This window comes from Neodiprion lecontei, chromosome 4 (genome assembly GCF_021901455.1).
Source record: "Neodiprion lecontei isolate iyNeoLeco1 chromosome 4, iyNeoLeco1.1, whole genome shotgun sequence".
NCBI lineage: Eukaryota > Metazoa > Arthropoda > Insecta > Hymenoptera > Diprionidae > Neodiprion > Neodiprion lecontei.
The window spans coordinates 7,128,441-7,146,159 of record NC_060263.1 but is presented as its reverse complement, the minus strand read 5'-3'; the positions used below and the strand labels follow the sequence as shown (position 1 = coordinate 7,146,159).

The 17,719-nt window shown below is 37.9% G+C and overlaps 2 protein-coding genes across 2 annotated transcripts in view; both read right to left on the bottom strand.

The window, feature by feature from the left end:
- LOC107226968 (protein roadkill) overlaps positions 1-17,719 on the bottom strand; it is a 35,751-nt gene that overhangs the window by 8,864 nt on the left and 9,168 nt on the right. Inside the window, exon 2 of the mRNA XM_046738735.1 lies at positions 6,990-7,137. Coding sequence (XP_046594691.1) covers positions 6,990-7,137 — 148 coding nt within the window. The remainder of the gene's footprint in view (positions 1-6,989; positions 7,138-17,719) is intronic.
- The window catches only part of LOC107223710 (origin recognition complex subunit 2), a 149,510-nt gene continuing 138,860 nt past the window's right edge, over positions 7,070-17,719 (bottom strand). Inside the window, exon 12 of the mRNA XM_046738732.1 lies at positions 7,070-7,137. The gene's annotated coding sequence lies outside the window, so the exon portion shown is untranslated. The remainder of the gene's footprint in view (positions 7,138-17,719) is intronic.

Here is a 17,719-nt window from a genome sequence, read left to right as displayed (position 1 = left end):
TAGGACTGCTCGAAATGATTTCAAAGGAATTTCCAAAACAAAATTCCTGCCCTAAAATTAAAATCGTTACAACTACTCGGATTTTCTGTTTACTAAAAATTGTTCATTCGAACAGTCTCTTACTATCGGCATCATCGATCAACCATTAGCAGCATCGTAAATTCTAACCCAACCAGAAGTTCAATATTTTCTCATTGTAAAAAATCTTCAGGCATTTCCCGGGTTTCCAGTAGTACTGACAATGTGATTTCAACTTTCAAACTAGGCAATAGAATTCTTTTCCGATTACACATCGCACGATAACAAAAAATTGCAAATTGTGGTTTTAAAAAAAACTCTGAAGCCCGAATTTTTTTATTAGATAAACTTTTGTCTGCTCAATACTTTAAGTACATACTTAAAAACGGTTAGTCAATTGTAAAAACGGACAAATTGAGGCGACAAATTGAGGCGAACAATTTACGCATGGATCTCGATTTAGTATTAATTGTCAACAGCGTGAATTGTGAGACAGTAAAAACGCGGTGATTTTAATTGTTTCACCAGTCATAGGAAACGAATAAAGAGATAATTATCTGAACGATAATATTAGATCAATTGAATATTGAAGAAAAATATCATTTACTCGACTGACGCGGCAGGTGAATGCGACCAAATACAAGGTATTCGGTTAAAAAGAACGTATATCGATCACGTAAAAAAAAAAAAACAAATTCAAGAATAAACCAATTCCTGATATTTTACAGTTCTTACACCACGTTATCGCGCAAGTGCTAAGCCTAAATACGAACGATATAAAATATTGTTAAAAAAGAAAAAAAAAAAAACAAATAAACAAAAGAAAAATGACTAAATAATAATGAAATATTGAATGAAAAATTTACCAGTTGTAGAAACGACGGTAAGAGGCTCTTACCGGGTGACAAAATTCTCATGGCATAAAAAATACGCGTTCAAAGTTATACCGTTAAAAAAAAACTTGGATTATCAGTTTATTTGCGTTATCAGATCGGTATATTGAATATCAGATGCCTCTCTTCGTCATCCTCGGTTATCCTCGGAGATACTCTCCTCTCTCACGACGTCTTGGTCCATTATATACGCAAGCACAGCTCTGCCCCAAAGTGGAATTAACTCTTCCCCGTGAACTCGGATCTCTCTGGCAAAGGGTTAAGAAGAATACGTAGGTACGGTCAAGGAGTACCTAGAACGCCAAAGCTGAAAGAGGAGGGAGAGTAGGTATCGTTCGGTTCGGCAACTCTTAAAACTCCTCTCCTCGAAGGTCTGCGCTCCCTAAGCGGTTGTCGGTTCGCCGGTCGACGCCCGGGAAGTCATTCAACTCGTGATCGCGTTCGTAGTCGTCGTCGTCGTCGTCGTCGTCGTTGTCGGATAGAACGAGGAACAGCAACAGCAACAGCAACAGCGCCGAGTATCGCCTGAATCACGTCCTTGAGTCATCTTCGCGTTGCGCGAGATGCCTGAGCGTTCGGTCGGCTCTTTTCTATACCCGTAGTCGAGGGCAGAGGATATCCCCCGCTGCTCGTTCGTTCTTTATTTCGCCCCCCCCCCCCCCCCCCCCCTCCTCTCTTCGGCGGGCGGAACACGCGAAACTCTAGGAGTTCAATCCACGGTTCAATCACCTACCGGACACGAGGGATACCAACATCACCATGCAGCAGTACGTACTTCCGGTCCGAGTGAGTTTGCGGTGTGCCTCGTTGGGTTTCCGAACGGACAATGACCCGAGTGGAGGATTAGACAAGCCTCCAAAGAGAAAGAAGAAGAGCCTCTATCTCACTCCCTCTCTCTCTCTCTCTCTCTCTTCCTATCCACGTGCGGCACGTAACCACGACGTACGACGAATAACGCCCGCGTCCCCTTGTTTATGCAATATCGTGTACGATGTAGGGGATTCACTCTGGACCGTTCGCAAGGTTGGAAGGGAAAACGAGAGAACTCGAGGATGGTCCGCGATCCAGGGATTTTCTCCGGTTCTGTAACCGCGGTACCGGAGAGGAGCAGCGCTACCGACTCGAGTTCCCAGGACGTGGAGCAAGACTGTTCACGCCACAGTCAACCAGGCCTCGAGAGAGATCCGGAGACAGAGACGGAGATGGAGACGTTCTCGTTCACACGAATCAATCCCTAGCCCTTCAGCCGGGAGTGACTGCTCCGGAGACTAGCAGACATTATGAAAGTTGACTCGAGCTTGGCTTCACTTTCGATTCGGTGATGCTGCTGCTGCTGCTGCTTCATTTTGCTCGTTTACGGCCTTAGCGCCCCCCCCCCCCCCCTCCCCTCCCCGCCGTTTCCCCTAACCTATCACCGACACCATATTTTGTTGTGCCACAGATGTCAGCGAAACTTAGATTCTCGTATTCCCCGACGAAAACCGCGTAGAATTCGTCAAGACGAGATTTTTCAATCTACCGCGGTTTTGGAACTGGAGCGATTTCAAATCGGACCAATCAGCGCTCGGTTCGAGTCCGACGTTCCGGTCCGCGTTCCGAGCGCTCTGATTGGCCGATATTCGGGAGGCTCTAATTTGAATTCTAAAAATCGTAGAAAAATATCGTTCAAACGATATCGTCCCCGTTTTTAACGTAGATTACAAAGAGCTTGTTCCAGATTCGATTACACCGACTGAGAGCCGCGGATGCAACGCGAGGACGTATCGCAAGCTCGAAAATTGAATGAGGCTAGGGTGGGGGAATTGCCGCGGCGGGTTTCCAACGTGAGATATCTAGTTGCAGGTCGTTCACTTCTCTCTTCTTCGGTACCGGGGACGAGCATTAAAAATAGATCCTATCCTTACGCGACGGGACGCGCCGGCGCAGTTTCGACGAGTGCGTGAGACTCGTGCGTACCCGACTAACAACGCTGCTAGGGCGAGGGCGTGTGCGTGAATCTACGGTGTATAAACTTATCCGAACGAGGCTATGCCAGTGAGACAATAATCGCGGCCAACAACCTGGGGCCAGAGGCCCCCGACTCCCTGCGAAGGAGCATCTCTACGAGCCGCTATCGCGACGACTGACAACGACGCGTCCAAGATGCGGACTTCGCTTCCGTCCTCTGGTATCATATAGGGGAAAAATACGTCCGACGAACGAATCGAAGCCATCGGGTGGGGGGGGGGATCTGAATACGGAAAAACCGAAAGTCAGAATGTCCAGAATTCCGAATTTAATAAACTGGAATGACAATTATGAGAGAACAAATACTGTTGCAAATTTTAAGTCACGAATGGTACACAATAAATAAGCTGCGGTTTACCTAAAATGTATTTGGTAGAGGACTCTATTATCCGAACCTAATTACTTCGGAAAACGTTAATCCAAGAATTCAGAGATACAGAATTTAATAACGTGTAGAGTCGATATTCTAGAGAACGAATTCGTAGAAAGTTTCATACTCCCAAATGTCCAAATATTATAAAAATAAGAGTCAGAACTCGATCATCCAGAATGTAGAAGGGTCATTATTCAGAAAGATCGGTGTTCCGAAAGTAACCGTATAGATGGCCTACCACCAGAATTTCACTTTCCGAGTCTATCCAACTAATCTACTTTGACTTGTAAAATGTTTTGTATACAGAATCAAACAAATTCTCTACTCGATACTCAATAAAGAAGGAAGAACGCAGTTGTTGAAGCTGTTGGGTTAGGCCTTAGAGTGTGACCAACGACGTGCCCGACTCTTCTCATGTATTGCGATTCTTCGTTCCGACGATTCTGATGTACTGCAATTTTATATTCCGAGCCTTCTGTGAGATTACTACTCGGAGTTCCAACCGTTCCGATTCTTCATCCTTCGCATTTATGAATTCGAATAGACGATAATTCTACTATACGATCCATCCGAAGGTTATTTATTTGTGATTGCGAGCAATCGCATTTGACTAATTCCGTTAACGACCTTTCGGAATTTTCACCAGTTGTGTATTCTAATTTCTATAACTTCAAATTTCGATGTTTTTATATTCTATTACCATTATTTCGGGCTTAACGAAGATTCATCCACTTAGTTCTTTCGTGATTATGAGTTTTCGATACATTTAAGTTCGGAATTCTGACCATTCCGATTTTTAGTTTTACTGATTTTTTACCCGCACCCAAAGCCAGCAAATGATGTTCGAGTTAAAATTAATAAACTACGAACCTTTTACGACTGCAACGATGCATTGTTCGCGAAAAGAATTCTCATTCTCTTGTTTTTCAAAAGTTTTATACATCAAATACGAATATATGCGGCGAACTGCATGTTAACCAAGACACGGCACAGTTCTCAACTGCAACGACGATCGTCATTCCGTCGTAACCGAGACCCAATCTATTCGATCTCTGTGAGCGAGGACACGCGTCAAGGAATAGGAAATATATGGGACACCCGAGTGTTATTCGATCGCTGAGGCCGCCGTGGTTGCTTTTTACGAAATATTACACGTCTGCACAATAATTCATATTTACTAACCCTGGGGAAATGCTTGCTGATATTACAGTAGGTATTAACTTATTGATCAAGACAGATGAGTTCGTTGCGTGAAGATTGAAGAAAACGTGACGTACGTGTGTACGAGAATATAACTTTGACAATCAGGCGAGCCAAATTTATTATTTACTCAACGATTTAGCGGATGAGATAACGAGCTTCTCGATTTCCTGTCTGACAGCTAACAACCTTGCAATATCCGTTTCACCGAAAACCTTCCAATTACGAACAGTGACTAATTGGACAGGCAAGCAATCTTACGAGACTTTCGAAATTGAGGGGCAAAGATGTGAAGGGAAGAGAGATGGAGCGGGAGAGAAATAGAGAGGTTAAACGGTTAAACGACATAGAAACGAACAGGCAAAGCACTCGGATTCCAAGTTGAGCCTCGAGCTTCACGCTCATCGATTTTTACCTATCGCACCCAAAGTTTTGCGAATAATATCGTGAAAAAAGTTCAATAAATGTTTCAACCGTGTGAAAAAAAAATTTATACTCGGTATTCCTGAAAGCTCTTCGCGCATCATTGCCATGAGAAAATATCTCTTGATGAATTAAAAAAAAAAGAAAAAGAATCATACAACAACTATGCGGTATTAAATTGATTTGAGATTATGTTTGATGAAACTTATCGCCACAATTATCGATTTATCTACAAAAAGAAAAAGACATTTTCGCATCGATATAATTTCACTTTTACTCTTCTCTTTGCGAAGAAGGATTCAACATCATTTCTACAACCTTGTATAGATTTTATTTCAATGATTATCGACAGTTGCTCGGGACTTTTATAATATTTTAGACAAGCATGGAATATCGGAAGCTTTGCCTACAATTTGATACAATTTTTTTTTTTTCTTTCATTTTCTTTTCCTTCCTTTTTTTTCTAATTATTTACCGTACCTACTACAACAGCAGCAGTCACGACGTCAAATGTTGGTATAAGAAAGATCGAGTAGCTTGCTTGCTACAAGTGGGTTCGATGAACTATAGAACGAAATACACGGTCACAGTCTGTCGAGCAAACGCATTTATACACTGGACAAATTATGTATCACTATCAATATTCAATTGAACTTTGGAAATAAATGCTTGGCTCGACCGTCCTGCAAAATTACTTCCGACACATGCTGCATAGTTCAATTTTTCTTCCAACATTTGATAATGAATGAAATTAAAATACCGAACCAGGTGAGACTCTATGAAAAGACAGTAAATTATTTTTACATCAAAATTAATCTCATAATGATCTGATGCACGTTAAAAAAATATATTTTCATGAAATTGGAACGGTTTTTAGATTCAGAGTCATCAAAAAATGATGCAATTCAGTTTCCGAGTATTCGTCAAATACTTCAAGCTTCGTACAATTTGTCACAAGGAAAGAACGAAACGAAACCGCGATACATTTTGAATCTAGAAAAATCCGTCGACGTCTTGTGTATTTTTATTTTAAAGTGGTAAAATTGAATTGACCATTCATTCGCTACTAATTGTCAAAGGATCGACGTACCGAAATTACTTAATACGAATGTTGAGCTATGAAATGGTGAATCTGTAGATTTAAAAGCTTGTGAAACCAAAATTCAGTAATCATTGCAGGCCGGAATCGACCAAACAGCATAGTAAAGTTCTCAGGCTGCACTTTGTGACTAATTCGCGTGATGTTCGAACCGAAGCGATCGCGGTGTCGAAATCGTAATCTCCGAAATGATAATCGGTAATATTAAATAAAATTCTGCCTTAGCAACCATCGAGACGATCATTGGTACTCGTAAGAAATTATTCAAGATTACAGAAAAATCTGTTTGTAATCTTAAAGTTCAGTTAAAACAGATATCGTTAAAAAAAAAAAAAAAAACTGTTCAAATATTGTTGGAATTATGAAAAACGAGCTACGCCTTATAACCATTTTCAACCATTGTCGATCCTTTTTTTGTCAATTGCAACGCAAAATCAGTTTCTTCGATTTCCTTTACGTTTTTAGTTAAACAAGGCTTTAACGTCAATTTAAATATATATATAGCAAAATACAGCAACAGCGATCGTGATGAGGAAGAATAGTAACGGATACCAGACTTTCCGGTAACAGTTAGAAAACTATAAATTTTTCATTTTCTACCCAGAACTATATTTTTCGATTTTGGTAAAAAAAAAAAAAACAATGAAAATAGTCAAGGACCGAGCGTTAAACGGTACTAAAAATTTCTCTCAGCGTTAAGCAACAGCAACGAAATACGTAATCATGGTGTAAATCTTTACCCCGATAACAACAACAACAACAACAACAATAATAATAATAATAATAATAATAATAATAATAATATTTTTTTAAAAAAAACCGTGATTCAAGCCGGCGTGTCGCAGGTTGGTCGTGAGGACGACATCAGGATAACGGACCTAGGGTAAGGGAAGGGAGGAAAAGCCGATGAACAACAGAAGGTAAGCGGTCCGATATTTGTAGTAAAAAGAAAAAAAGAAAAACGAGTATTACGTACCTGCGTGTAGCACCAGTTCTCGGCGACGGGCGTGTTGACTTCGGGCGGCGGAGGGCTCGGAACCCGGCTCACCGCCATGCTACTGCTGCTGTGCAAGTTCGACGTGACCCGCGACGTCTGCGGTGCGCAGTCACTCACGACCGGGATCCTGGAAGCAGAATATCAAACGTGCCGAAATAAGTACCAAATTCACGATCCCGTGTGCAGGGATTCTTTTGTTTTTTTTTTTTTTTTAGAAAATGACAGTACTCGTAGCAATTTGAGTTTCAGGGCTTTATTGTTTAAGGTATCGAGAACGTTTTAGAATTTATTCATTGAAATTAATAATGAAATGTAAGGATGGCGAATACGAGTTAGGAACGACCACGCATTCAATCCGTTGTCGCAGCAGATTCCTCGTTCAATTTTAATAGTATATAATTTGTTTATCAAATTCGAGCTCGCGGCTAGATTTTTAAACTTCAGTCCCAACGTTTTTGTACGCAAATTTTTTTCAACAATTTTTTGGTCGAAGACGATGAAATTTTTTTTCTTTCACAATCGTACATGTTTGATTTTGTTTCATCAACGTTTCGTGATTTTCAAAGTCTGAAAATTTTGTCGATCTGTGGACGGCAAAAGGACGCGCCACGGCAAAAGTCCTCGAGTTTCGGTGTCGTTCGCTATACTTGTATTATACGCCATGCCTCCATTTCGTTATTCATTTCAATGAAAAACTTCGAAAATGTTCTTGAAACTATAAATAATAAAGCCCTGAAACTGAAGTTACTCCAAGTGTTTTCATTTTCTTTAAATAAAAAAAAAAAATGACAAATATTGCTAAAAATAGGCAAGGCCATCCAATTGTAAACCCCCCACCTAAAGGATTTCTTGATACATCGAGCAAATACCAGATAGAAAAAAAACGCGATGTTACGTGTCTTCGAATGAAACCAAATTTCTTTCATCGTACTCGTCAAATTCAGTCATTTTTTGAAATATTTAATTTTCATTTTTTTCAAGATCCGACCACCTACAGCAAAATTAATCGATGCGATATGTGACGGGCAAAATTATTTTCAAACTTAACCGCAAACTGTAAAAGTTTCATGACAATTATACACACATTTTATCTATTATCCTTTTATACCGTCTAACCGTAATCGGTGATTCAACTTTCATTCCGTTCACTTTATTTTTTCCAACAGCGCAGTCATTCAGATCATTAAAACATCACGGCTAGTCTAGAGACAAAAACAGCAGAAACGACGAACAATGTAGGTTAGACACGTTGAACAGTTCGAAAAGTACAGAAAATAAGTTAACAATAATCAGTATAAAAACAAAAACATTTTTTGTTTCCCTGTCAGACATTACGTCCAATGGACAATGAAATAATAGAACAGATCGAAAGGGTTCTTCGTCGAACGCGATCAATTCCGCCGATGCTTCGAATCCGCCAATTGACCTCTCAATTTCCATACACAACCCGTGCAGACTTCCTTAAGCGAACCTTTCCTCCGAACTCATACCCACGTAATTTCCATCGTAGTATACAACTACGAATTAGGTATACAATTGTTCACCCTGTGCCCAATTCTGCGGTTGTTAAAAATGACCGTGCGTGTTTCTCACTGGCTCAAAGTCGGCAGTTGACCTCTGCAACAGTACCATCATCACATACCTCGACGCGTATACGAGTCAAGAATTAAATCTAACTGAACCGATGTGAAAAAGCACGCACGGACGCGGCTGGAAAGCGTCGTCATCGTCATCGTCATCGTCATCAACGTCATTAACGTCATCCTCGTAGCAACGTCACATCTCTGGCCAATCGTCTAACCCAGACACGAAAGAGCAGAGCAACCTCTGTGTGTGTTCTCGTAGTTCGAAACCAGCTCCGAGGCCTCGCACACAATCCATGGGCACTCGACCGACCGATGAGAGTCAGGCTCAAGGTATTTGACCTTCGATCGTTACCATCGCCAGCACGCAACACGGTCACTGCGACAATTTCTGCAATATATATATATGTATATATATATATCCTCGGAGGTCGTCCTTCAATTATGTAAGGTTAATTGCACTAACCAACCGACTAACCAATCGACCGAACCCCCCACCACCAGTTGTTGATTTTGCATCAATGTCGTTTAGAAACTTTTGCAAATGTAGCTCGAAAAAGTGGCGGGGGGAAAAAAAGCAGAAGCAATATCCCTGGGCTTGAAAAGACTGGTCCAAGAAGTTTCGACTGTAACTGGAATGACCGATTTTTGGACTTTGATCTTATCAGTTCCGAGTAAAGTGTAGAAACTGTTGCTGTTGAAAGACTGGATGAATTTTTGTCCGAATTCGTTTATACCGGTTTTGATTTATCTTCAGACGAGAATAGATTTACATTTTTGAAAACAACTTGGTAACTACTTGGACAATTTCGCTAAAAATCTGATCAGTTCCGAGTTGGAAGTAACAGGAAGAATCGAAACCACCAAATATATAGTAGAATGAACAATTTGTCACAACGGATTGCTTGGACGTTGATTTTAATATGGAAATTGGTCAAAGGTAATTCTATTCAGATCTCGATGAAACGTGAATATATATCGAAAGCAACAATTTCCTTTCTTCTCTGAGTATTTACGAAAAGCGGAAGTCTGAATATTTCGTTACAATGCATCGTTCGAAAACATTGGAGCGCTATTAATAATCATCTGATATTCTCAACTTTTTTCTATTTACTTAAAAATTATAGTTTCTTTATTGAAACGAAGAGAGGCATTTACCCTTTGAGTTACAGAGTCAACTTTTAAAACAAGATACTATTTAATGGTTTTTGGAGTCGCTGATTGCGAATCTGGGATCTGACTTTGAAAATTCAAGACAGTGGGTCGAATATAATGAACGAAAATTTCAAATTTGATCGAATACGGTCAAGAAACTCTGTGCAAGAGTTTTACGAGTCGCTGATTGGATTCGCCACGATGAGTTGTCAAAATATGATTTCAGATTCGTAATCATCGACCCCAAAAACCAGTCGACAGAGTTTTTTCTCCGGATTCAATCAGATTGAAATTATCGTCCACAATATTGGACCCGCCATCTTGAATTTCTAAAATCCGTTTTCAAATTCGTAACCACGGCCCCCAAAAACTTGTAATTTATATTATATTAAATAACTTTCTCAGGAATGAATTATTCCATCTTTATCCATATTTCCGTATTCCATGTTTGTTTCAATCAATTTTGTTCCAGCAACAATAATTTCAAATATGTTGAAAAGTTCTCTAAAAATACAAAAAAAAAAAAATAAAATAAAAATACGATAGGATATAAAATAGGTGGTAAGAATAATAGTTACCACTAAGACTCGAAAGGTTGGTTAAAAAAAAAAAATAATCAAAATGATAAAAATTTTGTTGCACATGTTCCGAGAGACCGGAACTAACAAAATCCCTTTTCTCATGGTCGTGACTGCAGGTTGCGTTGGCTCGTCGTCACATCGTTGGTCAGATCAGTCCGATGACCTCTCAGTTGTACGCTCTGGCCCACGTGAGTTTTCTTGTCACGTGCAAAGGGGCTACACCACCATAAACCCGATGCCGATGCCTACCTAGCCTCAACCTCAACCTCAACTTCCACTTCCACTTCCACTTCCTCTTCTTCGCTCATAATATACATGAAGTATTCCATGCCAACTGAGAGGTCATTTTCCCCGACTCCCGCCAATTTGCTTCGTTATTTTTTATATGATTCTACAACCTAAAAAAAGCACTCACTATTTTGGTCAGATGTTTCGTCCCAACCATTCTTTTTTAAAAAATGTTACGCAAGATGAAAACTATTTTGTATTTGTCAAAATATAATTGAAAACGAATAGAAGCCGTTCAGCAAAAGTATAAATCGAAATTGTAGAGTGAGAAATGTTAGAGAAATAAAAAAAGATCCACGCCACATCTACTTTCACTTTATTCCACATGCGTCGCTGTGTAGATAATATTACTAGTAAAGTACCTGCTACGAAAAAAACAAAACTCAAGGAATTCATGCAGTCATATAACTTTAACCTAATTCTCTTCTAACTAACCTCAAAATCTATTTAAAATCCAAATTTCACGTTCTACCATATAAGAATTATACTTTTCCTTATCACAGATATTATTTTCGATAAAGATAATAATAGTATTATAAGCATATATTGTCATTTGATAAAATGTCATAAACGTCAACGGGTTTTTAATGGTAAATAAATATATACCATAGTGCCAAGAGCGTTAATTAATTTATGCTAATTGGCGTTCCGAGATGCGGAAATAACCAAGCGTGCAGCGTGACGCAGCGTCCGTCTGCGATGCAGCGGCAATTCATTCAATTCGGAGACCAAACTGGAAATAAACAAGGACAAAACCTGACAGACTTACCGGCTTTGCGTTTTGCACGACCGAAAGTGATTTACGAAAATGAGTATTGAGAGAGAGAGAGAACAAAAAAAAAAAAAAACGATAAAAACCGCGAAGAATCGCGTCAACGACGTTAGAAATTTCAATAATTATTCGCATAAAAATAATTTGACGAGGAATTATGAATAAAGTGAGCACGAAACGTCGAATGTTACGAAGATAAATAAAAATCAATAATAATTTTTTCAAATTTAAATGCCGAATGAGGGAATAAAAAATTAATCATGACACGATATTTCATACAGGCGGGGAGAGTTAAGCTGCAAGACGATTTGCATTTTTTACATTTACACTTGCGTTAAAGTCAACAAGTGACATTTAGAGTTGATAATATGCCACGTCTACGTAAGTGACGATTTTTATATTATATTATATTATAATAAACCTTCCTTCGAACTATTCCGTTTATTTACAATCCAGACGAAATAAGATTCTGCAATATAATCTGATAGTTTCAGGTTTAATCAAGTATTTTAAAATCATAGACTTTTACAGTTGCATTTGCATTTCTCTTTTATTTCCATTGAATTATTATTACACCCGATTAGAATCTCACATTTTCACCGTTCGTAGAAACATGATAACGTTACATAAAGCTTGTAGGAATTAAATATTCGAACACTGGTGTCAGTTAATTTTCGAATCGCATATTCACTCACAGTTTTGTAAAACTACAAAAAAAAAAAAAAATCATCAAATTTCTGTATGTCAACTTAAAACATGTATTAGTCAAGGATCAACGTCGATTTTAATTTATTTATATCCTCGTATCGTTGACTAGAGGAAAAAAAAAAATAAATAACAACAATTTAAAACAACTCAACGTTTTCGATAAAAATCAATATAAATCATTCGAGGAACGAATTTTGAATGAACGAGAGCCTCAAGTTACTGAAATAGAAAAGTTTAGATAAGTGAAAGGTAAGTGTGGATAGATACAAAGGCTCACAATCAGAGAGCGCGTAAGCAAAACTCGTCGCTGCTGTTGTCCGATCGTAACCGAGAGTCTGTAAAAGTACGACCGACGACATTTCTATAGTTTCCCTCCGTTGACTTTCACTCTCAAGTTACCACACACACACACACGACGGTATACCGGGTGTCGCGAAAGTAACAAATCTGTCCAATTCATGTTTTATAAAAAGGCTTCATTGGTATGGAAATGCTTGATCAGCTCAGAAATTCGATTTTCACCAGGATTTTCATACACCTATGAACGAATGAAATAAGCGTAAAGGAGAAAAAAAAAAAAAAAAACAAGCATTCGATAAAAATATGCCCTAAATTTTTCTGATTTCAACAATCTCTTTCACGTCTTTAGAAATCACTGCTAAATCTCTTCGATAACACAAAACGTGATAGCGAATCGAATGATAATTTATACACGTGAAAACAGTTTTCGTCGTTGAATAAAATATAGAGAGAAGATTTTTCGTTCGCTTTTAAAGCAACCAATGAGAAGAACAGAAATTCAGTCCATGGGAAATGAAACAAATCGATCGAGTTGAGGAAATTAAAATTTGCCCCACTCTTTTTTCCCTTCGTTTTATTAAATTTATCACAGAAAAAAAGGTTAAAATAATAGTAATTATTATTATTATTAACGTTTCGCGAAACGCGTTTGCGTATAAATGTTGAAAGTGATTAAGTACGTGTTAGGCAAGATTAGGTTAGTTTGAGAAAACGGTTACTACACAGCATATATGTATATGTATATTAAGGCGGAAGTTGATGAGAAGAGAATTAACGACGTGAAAGTAGAACAGCTCTCGGTTAAACGGCTGAGAGGCAATGAAGCAGAGTGAAATTGTTCAAACTGTCGATCCTGCATCTAACAATAAGCTGAGTTTCTCGTTAAAACCGCGAATCGCAATCATCGCGCGATGCGAACGTTTTAACACCGTACTTATAACACGATGACTTTCTCGCGCCGTTGTGCAAGAATTACAATTTTAAGATGACGCGAATATCCCTTTTGTTTTATGTCTATGGTGCGCATCGTTTTTATAACAAGTGCGTGAAAAGTGGGGCTTTGCTCAGCAGTTTAGCGGGGCGAAAGTAAACAGCCAACTTCATCTAGGTGGCGTAAAGATGGGTTCGCGCATACGCGGTCCACAATTGCTTCGATTTCGTCCCTAGGGAAATTACTTTTCTCCCTAGGGAGAAAAACTAACCACTCGTCGCATATATTGTACGTAATACACGCATGTGATAAATTTTTTGTCCGCCGATACCTCGAGAACGGATTACCGGATTTGAATCATTTCGGTCTCAATTGTAGCGGCCTTTCTAAACTTAGAACTGATTACAGTTTGGCTTTGATCGGTTGAATACTTTTCGAATTATTTAAATAACATGGTTCTAAAAGATAAAATAACAATCGTGGTATCTTTAGATCGGATCGAAGGATTTTTATGAACCTTGGTACCCTCAAGTTTTTTTAATCGCTGATCACGAATTCGAGGTTAGATTGCAGGTATTACAAAATGGCGGATCCAATACGGTGAATCAAAATCCAAAGTAAATCGATTTGGACGAAACTCTGTAGCTGAGGCTTTTTGAAGTCGCTAATCACGAATTTGAGGTTAGATTACAGGTATTGCAAAATGGCGGATCCAATACGGTGGACAAAAATCCAAATTAAATCGATTTGAACAAAACTCGATGCTTGGGGGTTTTTCAGGTTGCTGATCACGAATTTGAGGCTATATTGCAGGTATTACAAAATGGCGGATCCAATACGGTGGACAAAAATCCAAATTAAATCGATTTGAACAAAACTCGATGCTTAGGGGTTTTTCAGGTTGCTGATCACGAATTTGAGGCTATATTGCAGGTATTACAAAATGGCGGATCCAATACGGTGGACGAAAATCCAAATTAAATCTGTTTGAACTAAACTCGGTACTTGGGGGTTTTTGAGGTTGCTGATCACGAATATGATATTGAATTTTCAAAACTGAAGACGGTGGATCCAATATGGTGAACAAGAAACCAGAAACATGCTCTTTCACCTCGAAATTTCATGTCTCAGGATTTTTTGTCTGTGAATTTAGAACCTGCAGTGTGAAAACGGAAAGTTCGACGGCTATCTCACGATCAGCCTGAAACCGCTTGTTTCCGCCTAGATATAAAATACGTGATTATTTATATTTTCATTAAAAGTTTTCATACAAGCTGGTGTTTTTTTTTTTTTTTTTTTCTTTGCTACATAAAGTGGAAGTTTTTTTCTCTGGTATGCAAACTTTAAGACGGTCGGTGATCCAAATGCGAGTTTACCGTAATAAAATCAATAAACCAATGTCCTCAACGTTATACCGACAATAATTTTACTAATAACTCTTGAAATTATCGCATTTAGCCAAGATTTTCCGTTCAAAGGGAAAGTAAAAAAATGAATTAAGTCAAGTTTGACATAAAAGTTAATACAAAAATCAGCTTGTCCAGGGAGTCAAGGCCAACGCGTGTAAAGTATTATATGATAAGAGCCAAGGGCGTTGCGGAATAATCGCGGACGGTAAAACGTGACTAGTGTGTTATACTTTATGCGAATACATGCAGGCTCAAACATAAGATACATACGTGTGTTAATTCAATAGAAATAGACTCGTGTACGTGAAGAGTCGCAATTAAACCGTTCGCAACGCGCCAATCGCTACAAAAGTCGCTGAACATACGAATAAACATAACACGAATGCGCGCATATATAAGTACACGTTACTTAACGGTAACATTGTTGAAACTGTGTTTTTTTCATCATATTGAAGTTAGTAAAGACATCGTAATGATTCATGCTGAGGAAAAACCCGTTACTTCACGATTTTGGAATTGCCTGAAATTCAGTAAACAATTCATACGGCTATACGTATACTACAGGTTTATATATTGCAACAAGAATTTTTGCTAAATATTGTTGAATATAAAAATTGAATAGTTCAATGAAGTTATTTTTTAATCCAAGAATTTGATCATTTTCTTTTCGCAAATAATGATAAACATACGGTTAACTTATTTATTTCTAATAACATAGATGATCTATTGTTGAATTGTTAGGACATTTGTTATACAACAATGCGAAAACGGTGATTTTAACGATGAAGCTACACCTGCAAGAAGAGCAACAAACTAATACAACCAAGGTGAAAATACGTTTCAAGAACGTTGCAACATAAATTTTGCGACACCTGTAATTTGCAAACTAACTCTCCCCGCCTACTACAAGTTTGCAGAAATGTAAATATGTCGAATATACGTACAAAAGTCTAAATAGAAAGGGGGGAAAGTTTCTTTTATCCCGTTTCTTACTTCTTTCTCTCTTGCCAATTTTTACCGATGCGCGTCCTAACTACAGAAAAGCGAACATATCGCGCGTTAATTTGAAAAGTTATCACGCGAATGAAAGCAGCAGCAGGAGCCACGCAAAATAAATCGTTTCTACTTTTCCTGACGCAGCCGCCGCCATCCCAAGTGACATATATAAAAATTTCAAAGAAAGTACGATACGAATACGTGCGTGGCTCACTTTTTCTTCGTTCAATTATTCGCGTCCGTGAGTATTTCAAAAAAATATTACGTTCTATGTAGAGGAAAATTTTCATCAAATATCTAGACGTGAGTGAAAATTTGTGATGAATAAGTAAATATAAGCGTGTTGTTTCGATAAAAAAAAGAAGAATACCGACACTGTAAGTGAAATTAAGTATTACGAAAGAAACAATACGATATTTCGCTACGATTTTACAGACAATTGCAGAAAAAAAATGTTTCAATAAAATCATAAATGGCGAGAGTCAGACGTTGGTTGGATTCTCATGGAATTCTCCAAACTCAGTTCTACTTTAAATTGGAATAAAAACTTATACCTATCATGAGAAAATTAATGTTTAATAGATTGACATGGACGTGAATTTGTGCGTAATATCTTCACTCGATTTTACCGAGTTGAATAAACTCCAGCGGAGTTTTTACCGCTACGATGCTTATTTTTCATCATCCATGGTTTGAAAATACAAGTTGTAAATATAATTTCACGTGTACGAGTCACGTGATCGAGATTTCGCAGAGATGTTTCAACAAATATTTGCAACTTGTGACAAGTAAAATTACAACGTTTCGTACTCTCGTTCCTTTTTTTTCCGCTTATTGTTATTTACTTCTTCCTCTATCGATAAGCGCTCTTCAATACCGATAAAATAAAGTTAAAAAATATACCAGTATGTATACGTATTTATATTTCATCCACTCGTCGTTTTTATATTTCTAAGATAAATATATACACACACACACACACATATATATATTATCAAGTGCGACCCAATCACGGATAAAAAAAAAAAAAAAACCGTGACCACGTACATTTTACGTTCGGGGCCGCGTTTAATTAATTAACAAACGGTATTATAAGTACAGCCGGTTTTAGTACGAGAAACTAAGCGTTTGTTATATTCTTATTCCTTCAATAATATTTTACGTCAGGTAACTTCTATCAGAAAAAGGTGAAAATTAAACGGTTGGACAACTTCTTGAATTATCAGCTACGAAAGTTTATTGTGGGAGAAAGTTTTGAAAAGCGTTGAAAAACGTAGAGAGTAAAAGAGAAGAACAGACTCTCCAAAATTCATTCACCGTATTTTCTGCTCAATCCGAGCGAGAATAATAAACATGCGTACCTGTCGCAAATTTGAAACGGTTTAGGCGGTAGAAAATTGAATTGCTTTTAGAAAGCTGAGAACCATGAGTAAACATTTCGTTGAAACATACGTGGAATGAAAAATGTGTAATTCAAGATAATACATGTCAGTATATAGTACGGGGATTTTTCTTCCTTATTAAACTGTAACGTTTAATCACAGCGAGCTCTAACGTGATAATCGAAGAACATCGTAATGTCACACTTATGTTACGACGATGAAAATTATTAAAGTAATAAAATCAAATTCAATAGTGGAGAAAAAACAAATCATCATCATTAAGAAGCTAAGAAATGTTGGTGCGCGTACGAAGATTAAGATAAAAAAAAAAAAAATATCGTTCCCAAAATTATAAAATTACACACAAACGAAAATCAAAAACATTGGAAACTGCTACTAATCGTTAGCAAATATTTATATACGCAATTTAAGCCATGCGTTTGGTGTTTTAAAAGCATCAAAAATAAAACAAAGAATGAAAAAGTAAGACCAACGTTTTTTACACTTTTGTGTCGTTTATTTCAATGATTGAAAACAAGGCAAAGAGCACATATGTTGAAAAAAAAAAAAAAAAGAAAGAAAGAAAGTATTTCGAAAGATCTCG